General features: G+C 43.1%; 1 protein-coding gene across 2 annotated transcripts in view; it reads left to right on the forward strand.

Moving 5' to 3' along the window:
* The window catches only part of LOC129855747 (alpha-1,6-mannosylglycoprotein 6-beta-N-acetylglucosaminyltransferase B-like), a 41074-nt gene that overhangs the window by 3856 nt on the left and 11214 nt on the right, over window positions 1–26004 (forward strand). For both annotated transcript variants that reach the window (XM_055923752.1, XM_055923742.1), the window contains 9 exons: window positions 788–909; window positions 6035–6164; window positions 6335–6465; window positions 13421–13485; window positions 13653–13826; window positions 20638–20805; window positions 22876–23045; window positions 23386–23517; window positions 23733–23866. In XM_055923752.1, the coding sequence (XP_055779727.1) occupies window positions 788–909; window positions 6035–6164; window positions 6335–6465; window positions 13421–13485; window positions 13653–13826; window positions 20638–20805; window positions 22876–23045; window positions 23386–23517; window positions 23733–23866 (1226 nt within the window). The remainder of the gene's footprint in view (window positions 1–787; window positions 910–6034; window positions 6165–6334; window positions 6466–13420; window positions 13486–13652; window positions 13827–20637; window positions 20806–22875; window positions 23046–23385; window positions 23518–23732; window positions 23867–26004) is intronic.

Raw genomic sequence — 26004 nt, forward strand, 5'->3', positions numbered from 1 at the left:
GCATTATATCGCACTTATCAGGAGTTGACTGAACGTACGGTAAATGGACTATAATGTAGACTTGACTGACTGTTGGACCCACAAACAATGGATTTACTAAGTGTTGAACTACATGGTATCATCCTGTAACTCTTATTTTCAAGTTTTTTCTTTGTCGCTGGTAGCCCTATAGTGGATGTTGTTTTCGCAAATAACTGGGCCAGTCGCTGAGATCTCTTTGACAGATTTCTCTATATGGAGAGCTTTACTAATACAATTGAATTCAATTGAATTGAATCGGCTTGAGTGCTGAGTTTGGCCGTGTGTTTGGCTTGGCCCGAGTGCGTTTCACTTCTGGAACACACTCTTCGTAGCCGATTTGCTCCAACGAAAAGCCCAGTCCTCTTCTGCCCCAGTAAAAACCCAAACCCCAAAGGAGTCGCTTGCTCAAGTCGCTCTCACGCCATGACAGCACGTCACTCTCCAGCTGTTTGTTATGACAAAGAGAACCGCTCTTACTTGAAGTCTGTCCATGGAACAAGTTAATTCCCTCTTCTTCTCAATGTGCTCAGTGCAGGACAAACTGAGACTACACGGAGATCACCACAACGAATTACATGACTTTAGGGCAAACTTGGTACCCCTCCTACGTGGCACTACATGATACACAATATGATACCATGAGTCGAAGCTAAATATAAGTTCATTGCAATTACATTACTAGTAGAGGTAGTTAGTTTAGTGTAGTGATGATTTCTGCTAAACCCAACGCTAACCCATGTCCGTCTGTCCTCCTGTCTGTCTCCAGTGGCTGCTTGGTGCTGTGTCTTTCTGTCTCTCTGCTCACCCTGCTGCTGCAGAGCCTCTGGGTGCCTCCAGAGATGACCAGAGAGGACCCGGCAGGTGCAGGGAGGTCTCCCGAGGAACAGGGTAAGTGTCCCAAGCATAGAAATATAATCTACAGTCCATTATACTGTATTTCTATGGTCCTACTCTTTCGAGGAGTAGATTAGATAGTGAAATGCTTTACATGACTGAGAACTATGCTGACACCTGTGTTAAGATATTTTCTAGTGTGGACTCCTCTCTCTCTCTCTCTCTCTCTCTCTCTCTCTCTCTCTCTCTCTCTTTGCCACTCCTTCCTGTAGTCCTATGGTTGGTGAGGAGTGATGCAGTAACTGTCAGCTGAGTAAACAGGCAGGGGTGGATAGGGGGTGACATCACCATCATAGGGTTCCTTCCTGTATGTGTCATTGGGTAGATAGCCAATCCCAAAGGGGTTTCTGTTTAACCCCTATCCTCAGACCCCCGGACCCCACATCTACAACCTCCCTGTGGGTCTATAACCAGTGTATACGCACACACACCGGTAACCCCACACCACCGACACCCTAGCCCAAAATATTACAGTACTATTTTATTGTCCGATTACCGCGTTTGCTCAATACTAGCTATTCAGCGCCAGGCCAGCCCAACATTTTATAGACCACTCTACGTTTGTGCAAATGCTAATGTCTCAATCAGGAAGTCCTTGATCGGCCCTCCCAAATAGCCCCTTAAAGCCCAACTGACAGGCCTCTTAAACACACATTTACTTTTTACTACGCCCCTGGTTGACTTGTTTTTCTGGCCGTCTGCTGCAGTCTGGTTGGTTAGGTTGCTGTACGCTTATTATGTATACCATGGGGTTCGTCAAACAAGGAAAAGGACTACTGCTTTAGGTCAGCCAGAGGCATTGAGTGGAAGTGGAACAAACGACATTATGTGATGTTTGTTTTACAGTATGTTTGGCTAGAGACCGTTATAGTGGGCGGTCTATGTCTACACTCGTAGAAACAAGGTGCTATCTAGAACCTCAAAGGGTTCCTCGGCTGTCCCCATATGAGAACCCTTTGAAGAACCAAATCAAATCAAATTTTATTGGTCACGTACACATGGTTAGCAGATGCTAATGCGAGTGTAACGAAATGCTTGTGCTTCTAGTTCCGACCGTGCAGTAATATCTAACAAGTATTCTAACAATTTCACAACAACTACCTTATACACACAAGTGTAAAGGAATGAATAAGAATATGTACATATAAATATATGGATGAGTGATTGCCGAACGGCATAGGCAAGATGCAGTAGATGATATAGAGTACAGTATATACATATACATATGAGATAAGTAATGTAGGGTATGTAAACATTATATAAAGTGGCATTGTTTAAAGTGACTAGTGATACATTTATTACATCCACTTTTTTATTATTAAAGTAGCTAGAGATTTGAGTCAGTATGTTGTCAGCAGCTACTCAATGTTAGTGATGGCTGTTTAACAGTCTGATGGCCTTGAGATAGAAGCTGTTCTTCAGTCTCTCGGTCCCAGCTTTGATGCACCTGTACTGACCTCGCCTTCTGGATGATAGCGGGGTGAACAGGCAGTGGCTTGGGTGGTTGTTTTCCTTGATGATTTTTTTGGCCTTCCTGTGACATCGGGTGGTGTAGGTGTCCTGGAGGGCAGATAGTGTGCCCCTGGTGATGCGTTGTGCAGACCGCACCACCCTCTGGAGAGCCTTACGGTTGTGGGCGGAGCAGTTGCCGTACCAGGCGGTGATACAGCCTGACCGGATACTCTCGGTTGTGCATCTGTAAAAGTTTGTGAGTGTTTTTGGTGACAAGACAAATTTCTTCAGCCTCCTGCTGTTGCGCCTTGTTCACCACGCTGTCTGTGTGGGTGGACCATTTCAGTTTGTCCGTGATATGTACGCCGAAGAATTTAAACTTTCCACCTTCTCCACTACTGTCCCATCAATGTGGATAGGGGGGTGCTCCCTCTGCTGTTTCCTGAAGTCTACGATCATCTCCTTTGTTTTGTTGACGTTGAGTGTGAGTTTTTTTTCCTGACACCACACTCCGAGGGCCCTCACCTCATCCCTGTGGGCCGACTTGTCGTTGTTGGTAATCAAGCCTACCACTGTAGTGTCGTCTGCAAACTTGATGATTGAGTTGGAGGCGTGCATGGCCACGCAGTCGTGGGTGAACAGGGAGTACAGGAGAGGGCTGAGAACGCACCCTTGTGGGGCCCCAGTGTTGAGGATCAGCGGGGTGGAGATGTTGTTTCCTACCCTCACCACCTGGGGGCGGCCCGTCAGAAAGTCCAGGACCCAGGCGACATGGGGCCTTGCATTATCATGCTGAAACATGAGGTGATGGCGGTGGATGAATGGCAGGACAATGGGCCTCAGGATCTCATCACGATATCTCTGTGCATTCAAATTGCCATTGATAAAATGCAATTGTGTTGGTTGTCCGTAGCTTATGCCTGCCCATACCATAACCCCACCGCCACCATGGGGCACTTTGTCCACAACGTTGACATGAGAAAACCGCTCGCCAACATAATGCCATACACGCTGTCTGCCATCTGTCCGGTACAGTTGAAACCGGGATTCATCTGTGGAGAACACACTTCTCCAGCGTACCAGTGGCCATTGAAGATGAGCATTTGCCGACAGGAGTCGGTTAAGATGCCGAACTGCAGTCTGGTCAAGACCCTGGTGAGGACAACAAGCACGCATATGAGCTTCCCTGAGACGGTTTCTGACAGTTCGTGCAGAAATTCTTTGCTTGTGTAAACCCACAGTTTCATCAGCTGTCTGGGTGGCTGGTCTTAGACGATCCCACAGGTGAAGAAGCCGGATGTGGAGGTCCTGGTCTGGTGTGGTTACATGTGGTCTGCGGTTGTGAGGCCGGTAGGACGCACTGCCAAACTCCCTAAAACGACGTTGGAGGCGGCTTATGATAGAGAAATGAACATTCAAATCTCTGGCAACAGCTCTGGTGGACATTCCTGGAGTCAGCATGCCAATTGCACGCTCCCCCAGAACTTGAGACATCTGTGGCATTGTGTTGTGTGACAAAACTGCACATTTTAGAGTGGCCTTTTATTGTCCTCATCACAAGGTGCACCTGTGTAATGATCATGGTGTTTAATCAGCTTCTTGATATGCCACACCTGTCAGGTGGATGGATTATCTTAGCAAATGAGAAATGCTTACTAACAGGGATGTCAACAAACTTAAGACTAACATTTGATAGAAATAAGCTATTTTGTGCGTATGGAACATTTCTGGGATCTTTTATTTCAGCTCATGAAACATGGGACCAACACTTTACATGTTGTGTTTATACCTGGAACAAAAAAGGGTTCTACCTGGAACCAAAAATGGTTATCCTATGGGAATAGCTTAAAGAACACTTTTGGAACATGTAGGCGTGTAGCCTGAAAACCAAAAAAATGCTTGTAAAAGGACGTAGTTATGGTAGATTCAGTATAGTATAATATATCATGGGTGTTCTTTCTAAATCACCTCTTTTTATTGTGCCATAGTAAGTACTTTCTCTCACTGTAAACTCTTTTTACCTTCTGTTGGGAGCATAGGTCATCCACATTTTGGGGGGGATCCAGCAGAGAATTCAAGTGGCCTAGTTTCATACAAGGCATCAATATTGAGACCACTCATGTTGCAATGTGTTTTGGCATACGCTAGAGCATAGTGTACAAAGAGCACTACACATGATGATGGGCAGTGTCTTACAGTAAAAGTTGCATCTCTGACTGATATGAAATGAACCTGACCTCAATATGACTTTAGTTCTGAGGGTGATGTCATCAAGTTGAGTCAAGGGCCAGCGTTACCCGTTATGGCGTCTGTGTAAACATTCACTTATGTTTAGGAGTGTGTCTATGTGTGTGGGTGTGTGTGCCCATGTGTGTCTCTATTTGTGTGTGTGTGTATGCTCGTGTGTCGTTCCTGCGCGCGCGCGTGCGTGTGTGCGTGCGTGCGTGCGTGCGTGCGTGCGTGTGTGTGTGTGTGTGTGTGTGTGTGTGTGTGTGTAAACCACAAAGTCACGTGAGAATAGTGTAATTATGTGAAGAGCTCCAGTTACCACTCCAACAATATTTTCATGCCAGGAATTATGACTCTTTGCCATCTGTCCTAAAATAGGCATGTTGAACATTTCAGTCTCACTGTAAAAAATAAATTAACATCCTCGCACTAGGTGCATGTAATATGGAAAATGAACGACCATAATCACTCAATTCAACTAAAATAGATGGCGTTACGTAATCTGTTGATGATAATGATGTAATCTTATATTTTATTTTAGGACAGGGCCTGATTGGCTATGACATTTACAATATGATGTGTGTACAGGTGGTCCATACAGGGGTTTCCATTTGGAATGTTTGATTAATGCCATTATTTGTCCATGTCTCAGAATTCAGTGTATTTCTCACTGTGCCATTATAACATGGACTGTGAAAAAGGATGTGAATATTATATTCAATGAGTATGCGCTATTTTACTGTGCAATACAGTATGTTACCAGATCAGGGCCAGGATTTCCCCTGACCATGTGACCTGACCAAAGAAAGAGAGACGCAGGTCACATGGTAACGGAATAGATCCTGGCTATATACATATATTCAGTGTACAAAACATTAGGAACACCTTCCTAATATTGAATTGCACACCCTTTTCCCCTCAGAACCTACTCAATTCATTGGGGCATGGACTTTATAAGGTGTCGAAAGCGTTCCACAGTGATGCTGGCCCGTGTTGATTCCAGTGCTTCCCACAAATGTGTCTAGTTGGCTGGGTGTCCTTAGGGTGGTGGACCATTCTTGAGACACACGGGAAACTGTTGAGTATGAAAATCCTAGCAGTGTTGCAGTTGTTGACACATTCAAACCGGTGCGCCTGGCACCTACTACCATACCTCCTTCAAAGGCACTTAAATATGTTGTCTTGTCCATTCACCCTCTGAATGGCACACATACAAAATCCATGTCTCAATTGTCTCAAGGCTTAAAAATCATTTAACCTGTCTCATCCCCTTCATCTACGCTGATTGAAGTGGATTTAACAACTGACAGCAATAAGGGATCATAGCTTTCACCTGGATTCACCTGGTCAGTCAATGTCATGGAAAGAGCAGGTGTTCCTAATGCTTTGTACACTCAGTGTATAATATCAACTTTCTGTGCTGTCAATCATCCCCCAGGTCACCATGGTAACAGCGTGCGAAGACTGGCTCTACGCTTAGAGGCTCTGAGCTCTCAGGTGCAGCGGCTAGCGAGGGAGAGAGACGCTCCCCAGCCTGCTAAAGAGGAACTTACCAACCTTCTGCAAAGGTACATCTACACTCCTAACACACATCCACACTCAGACAAAGTAGTTAAAATAATGTTATTGGATATTCAATACATAAATTCAACATTATATCAGACACACAGCACTGAAACTACATGTTCCTGGTGAGTCTCATGTGGGTGTGTGTGTGCGTGATTGTGTGGTCACCCAGTCTCCGGCAGGACCAGGAGGGCTTGGTGCGGTCCGTGGAGAGAGAGCTACAGAGAATGGCCCAGAAGCTGGAAAGCCTCGGTCATCAGCCCCACACACCACGACCACAAGACGACCATAGACCGCAGACAGGTAGGACCACAACCAGCCCTGGTCATAGCCTTTCTCTAACTAATAATAATACAATATGGTTGTTTGGTAGGCATACATTTATTATCAAAAGAAACTTACAGTACAGAGGGGCCATGCAGGAATCAAACCCCAAACTTGGAAATACATCATATAGCATCAGCTAGAGAAGGTTACCATAACAGAGACCTATAGTTACAGTTAGATCCTGTGTTGCTGAGTTGGTAGATCATGGCGCTTGCAACACCAAGCGTCGCGGGTTTGATTCCGCTGGGGCCACCCGCATGTAAAATGTCTGCATGCATGACTGTAAGTTGCTTTGGATAAAACCGTCAGCTAAATGGCATATATTATTATACACTGAGTATACCAAACATTACAGTGGCATGTGAAATTATTCACCCCCCTAGGCATTTTTCCTATTTTGTTGCCTTACAACCTGGAATTAAAATAGATTTTTGGGGGGGGGAGTTTCTATCATTTGATTTACACAACATGCCTACCACTTTGAAGATGCAAAATATGTATTTTTGTGAAACAAACAAGAAATAAGACAAAAAACTGAGTGTGCATAACTATTCACCCCCCCCCAAAGTCATTACTTTTTAGAGCCACCTTTAGCAGCATTTACAGTCTCTATAAGCTTGGCACATCTAGCCGCTGGGATTCTTACCCATTCTTCAAGGCAAAACTGCTCCAGCTCCTTCAAGTTGGATGGATTCCGCTGGTGTACATCAATCTTTAAGTCATACCACAGATTCTCAATTGGATTGAGGTGTGGGTTTTGACTAGGCCATTCCAAGACATTTAAATGTTTCCCCTTAAACCACTTGAGTGTTGCTTTAGCAGTATGCTTAGGGTCATTGTCCTGCTGGAAGGTGAACCTCCGTCCCAGTCTCAAATCTCTGGAAGACTGAAACAGGTTTCCTTCAAGAATTTCCCTGTATTCTATCACAGTGCCATCCGTTTTGTTACCAAAGCCCCTTATACCACCCACCACTGCGACCTGTATGCTCTAGTTGGCTGGCCCTTGCTACATATCTCAGCTCACTGGTCACGATAACAACACCCACCCGTAGCACGCGCTCCAGCAGGTATATCTCACTGGTCATCCCCAAAGCAAACACCTATTTTGGCCGCCTTTCCTTCCAGTTCTCTGCGGCCAGTGACTGGAACGAAATGCAGAAATCGCTGAAGCTGGAGACTTATATTTCCCTCACTAACTTTAAACGTCAGCTATCTGAGCAGCTAACCAATCGCTGCAGCTGTACATAGTCCATCTGTAAATAGCCCACCCAATCTGCCTACCTCATCCCCATATGTTTTTATTTACTTTTCTGCTCTTTTGCACACCAGTATCTCTATTTGCACATCATCATCTGCTCATTTATCACTCCAGTGTTAATCTGCAAAATTGTAATTACTTCGCTACTATGGCCTATTTATTGCCTACCTCCTCACGCCATTTGCACACACTGTATATAGACTTTTTTTTCTTCTATTGTGTTATTGACTGTACGCTTGTTTATTCCATGTGTAACTCTGTGTTGTTGTTCGTGTCGCACTGCTTCACTTTATCTTGGCCAGGTCGCAGTTGTAAATGAGAACTTGTTCTCAACTAGCCTACCTGGTTAAATAAAGGTGAAATAAAAATTAAATAAAAATTTAGCACCATCCATCATTCATTCAATTCTGAGCAGCTTCCTAGTCCCTGTCGATGGAAAAACATCGGATGGTATTCTCGGGATGGTGAGAGGTGTTGGGTTTGCGCCAGACATAGCGTTTTCCTTGCTGGCCAAAAATGGAATGGAAAGGTGTTCCTAATGTTTTGTACACTCAGTGTATATTATCATAGAACGTCATACCAGTAACATAGCATATAATATATCATATCATAGCACATTAGTGAAGATGCAATGACTACATGCTTTTGTTGGACTTGGCACCTGATTTAAGCCAATGCAGCCAGTCTCCCCATAACACCAGAATAAAACTATTGGTTGACTATAGTGCATTTGAGAGTGGCTGGCGGGACTCTGATATTGTTACTCGAGGCCGCAGTTCAGGGCTGTGCAATAGTTCAAGTTCAAAGATGAACAACATAGTGAAGTTAATAGCCTGAGATTCTAGAAGGGATGGTCGTTGGCCAGTAGGGGTCAAAGGTGAGAGACTACAGGTGAATATGAGGGAGGGAGTCCTTAAGGCCGATGAATAAGGGGTTTAACAAGTCCCAGAGAGCTAGCTATGCTGGCGGAGTGTGTGTGTGATTGTGTGTGTATGGTGGTGTGTGTGTGGAGCAGCCGTCTCCCCTAAACCCCCCCCCCCGGAGAGGTGTCAGGTGAGAGTCGGGTTACTGGCCGACCCAGCCACGTGAGGACGGATGGAGGGAGCTGGGGAGGGAGGCAGAAAGGGATAGAGCGAGAGGGAGGGAGAGAGAGAGAGGGAATGAAAGAGAGGGAGAGGGAGAGCGAAGAGAGAAAGTGAATGCTCACAAACCCTGAATAAGGTGATTCATACAACGCAGGCCACACAACCCCCCCCCCCCCCCCCACACACACACACACACACTTCTCACCACGAGCAGCCCACCCTCCTTCCCGACCCGCCTCTCTTCCCCTCACATTACCTCAGACCCCATAAAGAGCGATCAAATTACCCAGGAGTCCTTTCAATGGCCTGTTGACTCGTACGCGTGTTTTTTCAGATGCAGATTTTTTTTCATCTTCTCATCAGCTTTTTCATGCTTTGCACCTTGGCTGTGACTGGGATTTTATTTTATTTTCTGCCCATTTTACAAGGTTGTTTTACACAGCTACGGCCTGTGTGTTTTGGCACGGTCTGCATTGTAAAGGAGAATGTTTGGGGTGGGGTAGGCAGGTGGGTTAGGTGTGTGTGTTTGACGTTTATGTGTGTGTGTGTGTGTGTGTGTGTGTGTGTGTGTGTGTGTGTGTGTGTGTGTGTGTGTGTGTGTGTGTGATTGACACTAGGGGGAAGAAGGTGGAGTGCTTACGGGAAGGGGCCTCTTTGGGAACACAGTGGGTTTCTTCTCATGCTATAGAATGCTACACTGTAAAAAAGCCAATTTAACCAATTGCTCAATCAGCGTTATTCTGAGTTGGGTAGACTTTGAAAGGACACCAAATTCAGCTAATGCGTGTTCAAAAAAAGTTTCACTCAACAAACTTTGCTCGTGGTGAGTATAAAAACTTGTTGAGTCGAATTACTAACTCATGTTTGCCTTTGGAAGGCAACACTGTATGTTGGTTCAGCTATATGCCCAAATGTTGAGGAAATTCATAATCCTTTTGCAGCTGTTGCCTTACAATTGTACGTTGAATCAACAAACTGCTGCATCAAAGCTGGGACCGAGAACCTGTTTTTCAGTCTCTATCTCAAGGCCATCAGACTGTTAAATAGCCATCACCCGGTTACTCAACCCTGCATCTTAGAGGCTGCTTCCCCATATACATAGACATGGAATCACTAGTCACTTTAATAATGTTTACATACTGCTTTACTCATTTCATATGTATATACTGTATTCTATTCTACTGTATTTTAGTCAATGCCACTACATTGCTCGTCCTAATATTTATATATTTCTTAATTCCATTATTTTACTTTTAGATGTGTGTGTGTTGTTGTGAATTGTTAAATACTACTGCACTGTTGGAGCTAGGTACACAAGCATTTCGCTACACCCCCAATAACATCTGCTAAATTAATCAATTTTAGAAAAAGGCTGTGACATACCAAAATGTGGAAAAAGTCAAGGGGTCTGAATACTTTCCGAATGCACTTATATATGGTCATTTTTACATATACAGGGTAAAGTTGCTAATTTCATAAGGAGGACAGCAATCACTTTTGCTACCCGGACTGCATGGTCGTAGCGGGAGAAGAAGAGAAGCTCACTCTAAGTTGGTCAAAACATCCTTAAGGTCTGAACCATTTGATTATGAGATGGGGTGAAATCCAAAGTTGTGCTATATATTCATTGGCTATGTCATAGATCATTTTAAAAGATAAATATTGATACATTACTAGCCCTAACACTTTTTTAATCAAATCGAATCGCACCGAATCGTTTGAAACTAAAACGTATCGTTCCTGCATCGGGCCCGTGTATCTAAATACATATCGAATTGTTCTTGAACGGGGTGGGCGTGGTTTTGAGCAAACATACATTTGTAATTTTACTCAACAAACTTTTTAAAATTTAGCTCACTTCAAATAAAATGTTATTGGTCACACACTCATATTTAGCAGATGCTATTGGGGGTGTAGCGAAATGCTTGTGTTTCTAGCTCCAACAGTGCAGTAATATCTATCAATTCACAACAATACACACATCTAAAAGTAAAAGAACGTAATTAAGAAATATAGAGATATTAGGACGAGCAATGTCTTAGTGGCATTGCATACAGTAGAATATAATATAGTATATACATATGAAATGAGTAAAGCAGTCTGTAAACATTATTAAAGTTACTAGTGTTCCATTATTAAAGTTAATTTACACACATCAATCTACACACATAATGCAGTCAAAACAGATTTTTTGAAATTTTTGCAAATGTATTAAAAATAAAAAACATATACTTTGTCGAAGCACCTTTACCAATGCACTTGTATCTTAAACATTTGAACCGGGGACCGATGCATATCTGTGAATCGTTACATCCCTACCACACAAACATAATAACAAACATTTTTCAAAATAAATCCAATCTGTTAGTAGTTTAACTTTTTCCCTTACTGAGATGGCTGATCCAATTTATAAGCTTTAGGTAGACTCAATAATCAATCTTCCCTACCCTGGCAGTCATTCTCAATGCAGGTTGCAGGCAATTAAAAGATATCCTCACCCTGGCTGGATTCCAATAGGAATTACACATCACTTTGCAAGCCAGCATTATGTGACTTACAGGCTTGATGTGGCCTGTAAATCAGGAGTTTCAGACCAGTGCATTAGGTTGTAACTAGGCCCCTCAAAGAAAGGCCTTATGATATACAGTTGAAGTCGGAAGTTTACATACACCTTAGCCAAATACATTTCAACTCAGTTTTTCACAATTCCTGACATTTAATCCTAGTAAATATTCCCTGTTTTAGGTCAGTTAGGATCACCACTTTATTTTAAGAAGGTGAAATGTCACAATAATAGAGAGAATTATTTATTTCAGCTTGTATTTCTTTCATCACATTCTCAGTGGGTCAGAAGTTTACATACACTCAATTAGTATTTGGTAGCATTGCCTTTGAATTGTTTAACTTGGGTCAAACGTGTCAGGTAGCCTTCCACAAGCTTCCCACAATAAGTTGGGTGAATTTTGGCCCATTCCTCCTGACAGAGCTGGTGTAACTGGGTCAGGTTTGTAGGCCTCCTTGCTTGCACACGCTTTTTTAGTTCTGCCCACAAATTTTCAATGGGATTGAGGTCAGGGCTCTGTGATGGCCACTCCAATACCTTGACTTTGTTGTCCTTAAGCCATTTTTCCACAACTTTGGAAGTATGCTTGGGGTCATTGTCCATTTGGAAGACCCATTTGCGACCAAGCTTCAACTTCCTGACTGATGTCTTGAGATGTTGCTTCAATATATCCACACAATTTTCCTACCTCATGATGCCGTCTATCTTGTGAAGTGCACCAGACCCTCCTGCAGCAAAGCACCCCCACAACATGATGCTGCCACCCCCGTGCTTCACGGTTGGGATGGTGTTCTTCGGCTTGCAAGCCTCCTCCTTTATCCTCCAAACATAACGATGGTCATTATGGCAAACAGTTCTATTTTTGTTTCATCAGACCAGAGGACATTTCTCCAAAATGTAGAATCTTTGTCCCCATGTGCAGTTGCAAACCGTAGTCTGGCTTTTTTATGGCGGTTTTTAAACAGTGGCTTCTTCCTTGCTGAGAGGCCTTTCAGCTTATGTCGATATAGGACTTGTTTTACTGTGGGTATAGATACTTTTGTACCTGTTTCCTCCAGCATCTTCACAGGGTCCTTTGCTGTTCTGGGATTGATTTGCACTTTTCGCACCAAAGTAGGTTCATCTCTAGGATACAGAACGCGTCTCCTTCCTGAGCAGTATGACGGCTGCGTGGTCCCATGGTGTTTATACTTGCGTACTATTGTTTGTACAGATGAACGTGGTACCTTCAAGCATTTGGAAATTGCTCCCAAGGACAAACCAGACTTGTGGAGGTCTAGAATTTTCTTTCTGAGGTCTTGGCTGATTTCTTTTGGTTTTCCCATGATGTCAAGCAAAGAGGCACTGAGTTTGAAGGTAGGCCTTGAAATACATCCACAGGTACACCTCCAATTGACTCAAATGATGTCAATTAGCCTATCAAAAGCTTCTAAAGCCCTGACATAATTTTCTGGAATTTTCCAAGCTTTTTAAAGGCACAGTCAACTTAGTGTATGTAAACTTCTGCTCCACTGGAATTGTGATACAGTGAAATAAGTGAAATAATCTGTCTGTAAACAATTACTGGAAAAATTACCTGTCTCATGCACAAAGTAGATGTCCTAACCGACTTGCCAAAACTATCGTTTGTTTACAAGAAATTTGTGGAGTGGTTGAAAAACAAGTTTTAATGACTCCAACCTAAGTGTATATAAACTTCCGACTTCAACTATGTAATGTATTGTCATAGATGTACATTTTAACAGGGAAATGTGCAAATAAGGTAGATTTATTTTTCAAGTTGAATTGTATGTTCACTCAACTTGAGAATGTATGTTAGTTCAACTATATGCCCAGTGTTAAGAAAACTCACAATTCTATTGAGCTGGTTGCCTTACAATTGTATGTTGAATCAACATTTATTTTTTACAGTGTAGGAATTGAGTGGTGATTCAAGTTTATTACCCACTGAGTACTCTAAGCAGCACAGAGGTTGTTGGTGAAATAAAGTATAATTTTATATAATATCACAATCTCTTTTGTCAGGTCTCCGTGAGGTTTGTGAGGTGCCCAAGGACCCTGTGTATCCCTACTGTGCTGAGAAAGTTGAGGTGAGACACAACACAATTAGTTGACAGTTAATCTTGTAAATGCTAAATCTGTTTTTGTTGTTGGGCCCATAAAGTCAACATTTCTCCTGTACCTGTTGTCCCAAATCAATTTTTCTGTCTCTATCACTTTCTTTTCGAACACAAACACTTTGACGTTACATTCCCAGTTCCTGCAAGCCCGTTGGGACTCAGACCTCTGCTATGCTTTCTACGGGGTGGATGGTACCACCTGCTCCATCCTGACCTATCTGAGTGAGAGAGAAGACTTCTGTCCCCCCCACCCTGGAAGAAACCATTCAGCACCACCATGGCACCAGCAACCACGCACCCACAAAGAGAAGGTAGCTTTAGAACAGGTTGAATGTCACTTGGCAGAGGTATTATGACTATCAAGATCTGTCATAGAAAAACAATGTTTATGGACTTCACTGAACATATGCTGACGGTTTTAGTAGCCTTTTGTCGAGACATGAAATTATCTTTTATAATTTTTTATTTAACCTTTTATTTAAGCACAGAGTCATGCTGAGACCACTGTCTCTTTTGCAGATGAGCCCTGCATTTATTTATTTCAACTTTATTTAACTAGGCAAGTCAGTTAAGAACAAATTCTTATTTACAATGACGGCCTACCCTTCGGGGGCTGGGATAAAAAAAATGATAATAAAAATAAAGGACAAAACACACATCACGACAAAAGAGACAACACTACATAAAGAGAGACCTAAGACAACAAGATAGCAAGGCAGCAACACATGACAACAGAACATGACAACATCATGGTAGCAACACAACATGGCAGCAGCACAACATGGTACAGTAGCAGCACAAAACATGGTACAAACATTATTGGGCACAGACAACAGCACAAAGGGCAAGAAGGTAGAGACAACAATACATCACGCAAAGCAGCCACAACTGTCAGTACGAGTGTCCATGATTGAGTCTTTGAATTAAGAGATTGAGATAAAATTGTCCAGTTTGAGTGTTTGTTACAGCTTGAACACATCAATAAACAACAATGACACTATATATACAGTTGAAGTCGGAAGTTTATATACAGTTAGGTTGGAGTCATTAAAACTCTTTTTTTTAACCACTCTACAAATTTCTTGTTAACAAACTACAGTTTTGGCAAGTCGGTTAGGACATCTACTTTGTGCATGACACAAGTAATTTTCCCAGCAATTGTTTACAGTCAGATTATTTCACTTATAATTCACTGTATAACAATTCCAGTGGGTGAGAAGTTTACATACACTAAGTTGACTGTGCCTTTAAACAGCTTGGAAAATTCCAGAAAATTATGTCAGGGCTTTAGAAGCCTCTGATAGGCTAATTGACATAATTTGAGTCAATTGGAGGTGTACCTGTGGATGTATTTCAAGGCCTACCTTCAAACTCAGTGCCTCTTTGCTTGACATTATGGAAAAATCAAAAGAAATCAGCCAAGACCTCAGAAAAATAATTGTAGACCTCCACCAGTCTGGTTCATCCTTGGGAGCAATTTCCAAATGCCTGATGGTACCACGTTCATCTGTACAAACAATAGTACGCAAGTATAAACACCATGGGATCACGCAGCTCTCATACCGCTCAGGAAGGAGACGCGTTCTGTCTCCTAGAGATGAATGTACTTTGGTGCCAAAAGTGCAAATCAATCCCAGAACAACAGCAAAGGACCTTGTGAAGATGCTGGAGGAAACAGGTACAAAAGTATTTATATCCACAGGAAAAGGAGTCCTATATCGACATAAGCTGAAAGGCCACTCAGCAAGGAAGAAGCCACTGCTCAAAAACCGCCATAAAAAAGCCAGACTACGGTTTGCAACTGCACATGGGGACAAAGATCATACTTTTTGGAGAAATGTCCTCTGGTCGGACGAAACAATAATAGAACTGTTTGGCCATAATGACCATCGTTATGTTTGGAGGAAAAATGGGGAAGCTTGCAAGCCGAAGAACACCATCCCAACCGTGAAGCACGGGGGTGGCAGTATCATGTTGTGGGGGTGCTTTGCTGCAGGAGGGACTGGTGCACTTCACAAAATAGACGGCATCATGAGGTAGGAAAAATATGTGGATATATTGAAGCAACATCTCAAGACATCAGTCAGGAAGTTAAAGCTTGGTCGCAAATGGGTCTTCCAAATGGACAATGACCCTAAGCAAACTTCCAAAGTTGTGGCAAAATGGCTTAAGGACAACAAAGTCAAGGTATTGGAGTGGCCATCACAAAGCCCTGACCTCAATCCCATTGAAAATGTGTGGGCAGAACTGAAAACACATGTGCGAGCAAGGAGGCCTACAAACCTGACTCCGTTACACCAGACAATAATTATGTTGGTCGCACAGGTCACCACCCTTTTGAAGGGGGAGTATATGGGCCTCCTTCCAGACCCTGGGGATGGTACCAGAAATAATTCTAAGGTTAAAAATGTGTGTTTAAGATTCTGCAATCAGAGGAGCAGAAAGCTGCAGCAAGAAAGGTTCAAGCAAATCAGCCCCAGTTTTTTTTTTACATCAATATTGCGCAAGGCGTCTGGCACATTACAAGTAGAAGTTGTTGGAATGAAAACAAAGATTCACCAGAAGTTGACGGGACTTCCATCGAGCCAACTAGAGGCTGGGAGAAGGGCAGGCAGTTGACTGTCTGACCAGGGTCAATTAAACCACAATTTCTTTCAAATTCAAAAGCCTGCCGAGATAAAATGCTGATTTTGAAGCACTATTTATCAAATTCTTCTCAGTAATGATGCCAGTCTGACAACTTGCTTAGTTAGGGAAGGAGAGGAATTTCCACGCTACAGTGCATTAACTGTTTTCCAAAATGTTCTACATTTCACCACAAGCTTTCTTGATTGAGGAAGTGCATCTATTTCTCAATTGCCTAAAAAGCTGCCAATGAGCTACTGAGTCAGCATTTCTTGATTTGTCAGCATAACTATATCTGAAAGTTCTATAGAGAACTAATAATGTGTTATATTTCTTACGCTAAGGCGTTTACAGGGACTGTTTTTCTGCCAGAGAGATAAAAAGTTATGAGAACAATTCTAGAGCTAATTCAGGGTCAGGCATGCAGCTACTAGAGGAGAAGTCAGAGTAAAACATGTCACGAAGAAAAGCTTGTGGGGAAAACATTTACAAATCTACAGTGACTTCAGAAAGTATTCACACCTCTTGACCTTTCCTCCCCTTTGTTGTGTTATAGTCTGAATTTAAAATGGATTCAATTTAGATTTTTTTTGTTGCTGACTTACCTACACACAAAGAATGTTTTCAACATTTCTACAAATTAATAAAACATTTGAAGTTGAAATGTCTTGAATCAATTACTATTCAACACCTTTGTTATGGCAAGCTTAAATAATTAATGAGTAAACATGTGCTTAACAAATCACATAAGTTGTGTGGACTAACTCTGTTTGCAATAATAGTGTTTAACATGAGTTTTGAATGACTACCTTATCTCTATACCCCACACATACAATTACTGTATCTGTAAGGTCCCTCCGTCGAGCAGTGAATTTCAAACACAGATTCAACCACAAAGCCCAGGGAGGTTTACTAATGCCTCACAAAGAAGGGCACCTATTGGTAGATAGGTAAAAATAGAAAAAGCAGACACTGAATATTCCTTTGAGCATGGTGACGTTATTAATGACACTTTGGATGGTGTATCAATATACCCAGACACTACAAGGATACAGGCGTCCCTTCTTTTTTTTAACTTTTACCCCTTTTTTGTGGTATCCAATTGGTAGTTACAGTCTTGTCTCATCGCTGCAACTCCCATACGGACTCGGGAGAGGCGAAGGTCGAGAGCCGTGCGTCCTCCGAAAAACAACTTAGCTAAGCTGCACTGCTTCTTGACGCATGGAGGCCAGTCGCACCAATATGTCGAAGGAAACACAGTACACCTGGCCTGCCACAGGAGTCGCTAGAGCGCGATGGGACAAGAACATCCCTGCCGGCCAAACCCTCCCCTAACCCGGACGACGCTGGGCCAATTGTGTGCCGCCCCATGGGTCTCCCGGTCGCGGCCAGCTGCGACAGAGCCTGGACTCAATCCAGGATCTCCAGTGGCACAGCTAGCACTGAGATTCAGTGCCTTGGACCACTACTACACTCGGGAGGCCCAGCCGTTCTTTCTAACTCAGTTGCCGGAGAGGAAGGAAACTGCTCAGGGATTTCAGCATGAGGCCAATGTTGAATTTAAAACATTGTTTAATGGCTGTGATAGGAGAAAACTGAGGATGGATCAACAACATTTTAGTTACTCCACAATACTAACCTAATTGACAGAGTGAAAAGAGGAAAGCCTGTACAGAATAATAATATTCAAAACATGCATCCTGTTTGCAACAATGTACAATAAATGTGGCAAAGCAATTCACTTTTTGCCCTGAACACAAAGTTGTATTATTACAACTCAGGATATGACCTAGATGCAGACACAGGAGGTGGATAGTATAGTTCTCAGATAATTTATTATAAATGCTGGGCAGGCAAAGGGCAGGTAGAGGACAGGCAGAGGTTCGTGATCAGGTCAGAGTCAGGCAGGTACAAGATGGTAATCAGGCTCGGGGTTAGGGCAGGCAGAATGGTCAGAACCGGGAAAAACTAGGAAACAGAACCTGGAAACAGGAGACAAAGGGCTGTGAGATATAGGTTTAATCCTAGACACATGAGAAGTGGGATGTATACAGAGGGTACATGGCAACAGAAGACGAACAACAGAGTGGCTAAGAATCAAGGAGATGGGGAAAGGGCCGATAAAACGTGGGGACAGTTTGCGGGACTCTACCCGGAGGGGCAGATCCCGAGTGGACAGCCATACCCTCTGCCCAAGACTATAACGGGGAGCCGGGGTCCGGTGGTGGTCCGCCTGTCGTCGATACCTGGAGGTGGTCTTGAGAAGAGCCAACCGGGCTCTCTTCCAGGTACGGTGACAGCGGCGGACAAACATCTGGGCCGAGGGTATGCTGACCTCTTCCTCTTGCTCCGGGAAGAGCGGGGGCTGATATCCCAGGGAGCACTCAAAACCCGAGAGGCTGAGCAAGGGAGGATGTTGCAGGCGTGCTCTACCCACACGAGCTGCTGGTTCCAGATGGTGAGATTGGCGGACACGAGGCAGCGACTAGAACTGAGGACCCCGGTCGGAGATCCATGAGTTCATGGATCCATGAGCTGGGCCGTCTCCTTGGCTGAAGGTAGCTTGGGGGAGAGGAATAAAATGGGCGGCTTTGGAAAATTGGTCCTCCACGGTAAGGATAACTGTGTTGCCATCAGACGGGGGGAGACCAGTGACCAGGGATATATGTGACCAGGGACGGTGAGGGACGGGAAGTTGTTGATGGAGGCCTGCCGGAGCTTGCCGAGGAGTCTTATTCTGGGCACGCACAGTGCAGGCAGCGATGAACGCTGAGAAATCAGGAACCAAGGTGGGCCACCAAAAACTTTGTCATACAAAGGCCAGGGTCCGATGGGAGCCAGGATGGCAGGCCAGTCGAGAGGAATGAGCCCATTCCAGAACCGAGGAACGGGCAGAGTCTGTGACAAACATCCGGTTAGCCGGGCCCCCTGCACCACACGGACCTGGTTCTCTATACCCCATGAGAGCAGCTGCGAGACAAGAGGTAGGTAGGAGATGGTAAAGTTGAATCGGGTGAACAGCATGGCCCATCGAGCTTGCCTGGATTTGAGGAGCTTGGCGGTGCGGAGATATTCCAGGTTCTTGTGATCTGTCCATACTATGAATGGATGTTCCGCCCCCTCTAACCTGTGCCTCCACTCCTCCAATGCCATCTTCACCGCAAGTAGTTCCCAGTTACCCACATCGTACTCCTTTCCGTGGGGTTGAGACGATGGGAGAGGAAAGCGCAGGGATGCAGCTTTTGGTCTTGGGCCGAAGGCTGGGACAGGACAGCCCCCACTCCGACGTCTGAGGCGTCAACCTCCACCACGAACTGCCGGGACAGATCTGGATGGATTAGGATGGGGCTGGTAGTGAATTGGTGCTTGAGGTCCAAGAACGCCTGGTCTGCAGCTGGAGACCACGTAAACGGGACCTTGGGAGAGGTGAGCGCTGACAGTGGGGAAGCCGGGGTGCTGTAACCCCAGATGAACCGGCGGTAAAAATTGGCGAATCACAAGGAAGCGTTGCAGCTGCACTCTGGAGGTGGGTTGCGGCCAATCCACCACCGCTTTCACCTTTTCAGGATCCAATTGTATGTTGCCTGCAGCTATGATGTACCCAAGGAAGGAAATGGTGGCGTGATAGAATTAGCATTTTACTGTTTTGATGAACCGCTGGAAGCATAGGAACTGAGAAGTGGTCTGTGGTCACCACCTGCAGAACCACTCCTTTATTGGGGGTGTCTTGCTAATTGCCTATAATTTCCACCTTTTGTCTATTCCATTTGCACAACAGCATGTGAAATTTATTGTCAATCAGTGTTGCTTCCTAAGTGGACAGTTTGATTTCACAGAAGTGTGATTGACTTGGAGTTACATTGTGTTGTTTAAGTGTTCCCTTTATTTTTTTGAGCAGTGTATATAGCCACCCTCCTCCTTCTTTCAGTCTGTGAAGATGTGGTAATCAGCAATGTCCTTATCCGGGATTGAGCCATTTGTCCAAGTCTCTGTGAGAACCAAAATGTCCGGGCTCGTGTCATGCACTCAGATATCATGAAGGTCCATCTTTGACATCAAACTTTGTACGTTGATATGTAACAACCCAACTCTATGCAATTTGAATACAGCATTTTTGTGCTATTTGAAATAACATTATGGGAGAATCTTACCACAGTGGGCTTCCCAATTGGGCTAACAGTAACAGTGGATTTCTTTTTTTTATGGTCACAAGATTGTTACTGGCAATACCCCTGGGGATATGATTATCTGTAGAAGTACTATGATAATGATGTGAAATAGTGGGAATGGGATGAGTTACCTGAGCAGGGGTTAGGATGTTTTTGAGTCAATGATTTATAAGCGCCTCCTCAATGTTGGCCAAGATAACTTTTGCACCTTTCATATTTGAATGCAAGCCATACCTCAATCAAATTCTTTATCTAATTCTAACTTGCATACACTACTTTCCTACTGCTTTAATATTGTTGTTCAATAATCCCTTTTTATTTCACACAGGCAGAGGTCCGGACGACTCTGAGGCCATTGTATGAGGTGTTTGGTGGAATTCAGGGTCCTGCAAGAAGGTTCATCCGGTCCAGGGTGGAGAGGCTGTCTACATGCTGGATAAAGGCGGGACATAGGATACGAGAGAACACCACTAAGACGACTTCACTGCAGAAGAGGGTGGGTTAACCACAGAGATCCTACTAAATGAACTTCTAATATGTAATTCTATGGGGTTAACATACTTTGAAGTTCATCGGATTTCAAACTCCCACGTACTGCATCTATATTTATAATCCCTCTATCTCCTGCTGTAATATTTTCATACAGTTGGAAGTTTACATACACCTTAGCCAAATACATTTAAACTCAGTTTTTCACAATTCCTGACATTTAATCCTTGTAAGAATTCCCTGTCTTAGGTCAGTTAGGATCACCACTTTATTTTAAGAAGGTGAAATGTCAGAATAATAGTAGAGAGAATGATTTATTTCAGCTTTTATTTCTTTCATCACATTCCCAGTGGTTCAGAAGTCTACATACACTCAATTAGTATATGGTAGCATTGCCTTTGAATTGTTTAACTTGGGTCAAACGTTTCAGGTAGCCTTCCACAAGCTTCCCACAATAAGTTGGGTGAATTTTGTCCCATTCCTCCTGACAGAGCTGGTGTAACTGGGTCAGGTTTGTAGGCCTACTTGCTCGTACACACTTTTTCAGTTCTGCCCACACATTTTCTATGGGATTGAGGTCAGGGCTTTGTGATGGCCACTCCAATACCTTGACTTTGTTGCCCTTAAGCCCTTTTGCCACAACTTTTGAAGTTTGATTGGAGTCATTGTCCATTTGGAAGACCCATTTGCGACCAAGCGTTAATGTCCTGACCGATGTCTTGAGATGTTGCTTCAATATATCTACATAATCTTCCTACCTCATGATGCCATCTATTTTGTGAAGTGCACCAGACCCTCCTGCAGCAAAGCACCCCCACAACTTTATGCTGTCACCCCCTGTGCTTCACGGTTGGGTGGTGTTCTTCGGCTTGCAAGCTTCCCCCTTTTTCCTCCAAACATAACAATGGTCATTATGGCCAAATAGTTCTATTTTTGTTTCATCAGACCAGAAGACATTTCTCCAAAAAGTACAATCTTTGTCCCCATGTGCAGTTGCAAACCGTAGTCTGGCTTTTTTTATGGCGGTTTTTGAGCAGTGGCTTCTTCCTTGCTGAGCGGCCTTTCAGCTTATGTCGATATAGGACTCGTTTTACTGTAGATATAGATACTTTTGTACCTGTTTCCTCCAGCATATTCACAAGGTCCTTTGCTGTTGTTCTGGGTTTGATTTGCACTTTTGGCACCAAAGTACGTTTATTTCTAGGAGACAAAACGCGTTTCCTTCCTGAGCGGTATGACGGCTGCGTGTTCCCATGGTGTTTATACTTGCGTACTATTGTTTGTATGAACGTGGTACCTTCAGGCATTTGGAAATTGCCCCCAAGGATGAACCAAACCGGTGGAGGTCTACAATTATTTTTCTGAGGTCTTGGCTGATTTCTTTTGATTTTCCCATGATGTCAAGCAAAGAGGCACTGAGTTTGAAGGTAGGCCTTGAAATACATCCACAGGTACACCTCCAATTGACTCAAATGATGTCAATTAGCCTATCAAAAGCTTCTAAAGCCATGACATAATTTTCTGGAATTTTCCAAGCTGTTTAGAGGCACAGTCAACTTAGTGCATGTAAACTTCTGACCTACTGAAATTGTGATACAGTGAATTATAAGTGAAATAATCTGTCTGTAATCAATTGTTGGAAAAATGACTTGTGTCATGCACAAAGTAGATGCCCTAACCGACTTGCCAAAACTATAGTTTGTTAACAAGGAATTTGTGGAGTGGTTGAAAAATGAGTTTTAAAGACTCCAACCTAACTGTATGTAAACTTACGACTTCAACTGTATGTCTTTAGTTCTTTTTTGTTACTATTCCTTAGGTTAGTCATAGTGCTTGCGCTGATATGCTGGTGGGATGATTGTTGAATGTGTAATATTGAAGTGATAAATACTCTATATGCTCAAATAAGGCTGTGTTTTAAAAGTTACTTCTGTATGTGCCTCCAGGTGCTAGAAATATTTCTAATACCTTGACATCCAACATCATCGTGGCTTCGCGTATCCATTTCAATGTAATGAAGACTGATCTAATCATGAGTTCTCATCGTCCTCCACCTCCATGTTCTCCCCCTCTCTAGGTCCTGCTGTACCCGGGGGTCCTGTCTGGGGGTGCAGGCCAGCGGTTCGGGGCCATGGTGGACCAAGGGGGGCCTCTGGGGGAGCTGGTGCAGTGGGCTGACCTCAGTGCCTCTCTCTTCATCCTGGGTCACAATCTGACCTTTACCACCTCCCAGAACCACCTGCGCAGGTAACACACCATAGAAATAGAATGACTATAATGGGAATCCCCATTCAAGTCAATGTTCTGTGATGGATGGGTCAGCGGCCATATTAAGTGAACCCATAACCAGGAAGGCAAGCCAGAAGTACAGGATTCAAGGTGTGCTTTACACACCTCTTAAAAGAAATATGTCTAGTACCTTGATATCCAACGACATCATGGCTTTGCATATCCATTGAAATGTATTGAAGGCCGATCTAATCATGAATAATCATCGTCCTTTGACAAGTTAAAGCTCTCACAATGCATTGTCACTTTGAGTTCGATCTCACCATCACAGAGTGTTTGTTTGTGTTTGGTGGAGCAGTGTGATAGGTGCAGCCCCGGGTAAAGGAAGCTGCCCCATCCAGATGCCCCTGCCCTTTGACCTCATCTATACAGACTACCACGGCCTCGCCCATCTCCAGGGAGCCATGGGGCTGGCCTTCCAACACTACCAGTAATGACACGTTGGTTACTTTTGATAACATGTTTGATTACATGAACCTTATTCCAAGGTACTGTAACAATATATATCATTACCATGTAATTACCATGAAGCAAACTCGTAAGTACTAGATTCAAGACAGTTTTCCCACATAATTTCAAGTCACATAAGATACAGTTCAACACAATGAAATATGCTTATGACGATACATTTCTTCCTCTCTTCAGATGCCGCTTCCGAATCCTTGACTCTTTTGGTACGGAACCGGCTTTCAACCTAGGGACGTATGCCCGGAGCCATGGTTACAACACGCTATGGGGAAGCTGGCGTCTACAGCCACTGCAGTACATGACCATGTTCCGTGAGTATACTGTATGTGTGTGTGTGTGTGTGTGGGTTAACACATGTGATCGTATGTGTAACAGATGTGTAACTAACTCTCTGGCGTTGTGTTTTTAAAGAAAGGAATGCTCAGCCAGAGATCCCAGTTGATTTGTGTTTATTCTGACGATAGACACAAGGAGACACATTAGGTGTGCTCGACAGCAGTAGATTGCTGTAGATTTGTGATTTGTCGCTTGCATATGAATATCAGACTGGGTATTTTGTAATCAAAAATCATAACAATGAGCAACATTTTTTTTTACAGAATACAAATAATATATGTACCTGACGATAGACACAAGGAAGCACAGGACAACAGTACGTTGATGGCTGTAGATTTGTCTGTTAGCATGGGAATAACTGAATTAGCAGGGAGCTAATGCGGCCATTACAATTATAGCATGCTTGCTAGCTCGCTCTTACAGCAATAACATACAAAAGCGCATCCCAGGAAGCCAGCAATATCTAACACGTACCGTGCACTCACACACATTTACTGTATATATACAGTGCCTTCAGAAAGTATTCACACCCGTTTTCCCACGTTTTGTTGTCTTACAGCCTGAAATTAAAATGGATTAAATTGAGATTTTTGGTCACTGGCCTACACACAGTACCCATAATGTCAAAGTGAAATTATGTTTACGAATGAATTACAAATGAAAAGTTGAAATGTCTTGATTCAACAAGTATTCAACCCCTTATGGCAATCCTAAATAAGTTCAGGAGTAAAAATGTGCATAACAAGTCACATGACAAGTTGCATGGACTCACTCTGTGTGCAATAATAGTGTTTAACATGATTATTGAATGACTACCTCATCTCTGTACTCCACACATACAATTATCGGTAAGGTCCCTCAGTTGAGCTGTGAATTTCAAACACAGATTCAACCACAAAGACCAGGGAGGTTTTCCAATGCCTCTCAAAGAATGGTACCTATTGGTAGATGGGTAAAAAGTTTTTTTTTTTTATCAGACATTGAATATCCCTTTGAGCATGGTGAAGTTATTAATTACACTGTGGATGGTATATCAATACACCCAGTCTCTACAAAGACACAGGTGTCCTTTCTAAGGAAGGAAACCGCCAATGTGATAGGAGAAAACTGAGGATGGATCAACAAAATTGTAATTACTCCATAATACTAACCTAATTGACAGAGTGAAAAGAAGGCAGCCTGTACAGATTAATTTTTTTTCTCGAAAATATGCATCCTGTTTGCAACAAGGCGCTAAATTAATACTGCCAAAAATATATATTTTTGTCCTGAATGCAAAGTGTTATTTTTGGGGGAAATCCATTACAAAACCTGGTTCAGTCTGCTTTCCACCAGACACTGGGAGATGAATTCACCTTTCAGCAGGACAATAACATTAAACACAAGGCCAAATCTACACTAGAGTTGCTTACCAAGAAGACTGTGAATGTTCCTGAGTGGCTGAGTTACAGTTTTGACTTAAATCTACTTGAAAATATATGGCAAGTCCTGAAAATATTTTTCTAGCAATGATCAACAACCAATTTGACAGAGCTTGAATAATTTTTATAAGAATAATGGGCAAAAGTTGCAAGATCCAGGTGTGGAAAGCTCTTAGAGACTTAGTCAAACAGACTAACAGCTTTAATCGCTGCCAATGGTGCTTCTACAAAGTATTGACTCAGGGGTGTGAATACTTATGTAAATACCATATTTCTGTATTTCATTTAAAATACATTTGCAAAAATGTCTAAAAGCATGTTTTCACTTTGTCATTATGGGGTGTTGTGTGTAGATGGGTGAGACAAAAATCGATTTAATCCATTTTGAATTCAGCTGTAACACAAGAAAATGTGGAATAAGTCAAGGGGTATGAATACTTTCTGAAGGCACTGCATATATACATCAGGGAATGTACATAGTGAACTCGTACACCATTGTAAATACATAAATTGAAAGCACTATTTCAGAGCGTAACCTACCGCTTGCGTGTCAGTATTAAATTGGGAATAATTGAAGTTCGCAATCTCCCCCTATCTGCAAGCGTAGCCAGTAACATAACACCTTGCTAATATGTCAATTCAACCAACCAATAGGAATACATAAACATCAAATACATATCTCTGCAGTGGCA

The sequence above is a fragment of the Salvelinus fontinalis genome, chromosome 1 (genome assembly GCF_029448725.1).
Source record: "Salvelinus fontinalis isolate EN_2023a chromosome 1, ASM2944872v1, whole genome shotgun sequence".
In the NCBI taxonomy this organism is placed as follows: Eukaryota; Metazoa; Chordata; class Actinopteri; order Salmoniformes; family Salmonidae; genus Salvelinus; species Salvelinus fontinalis.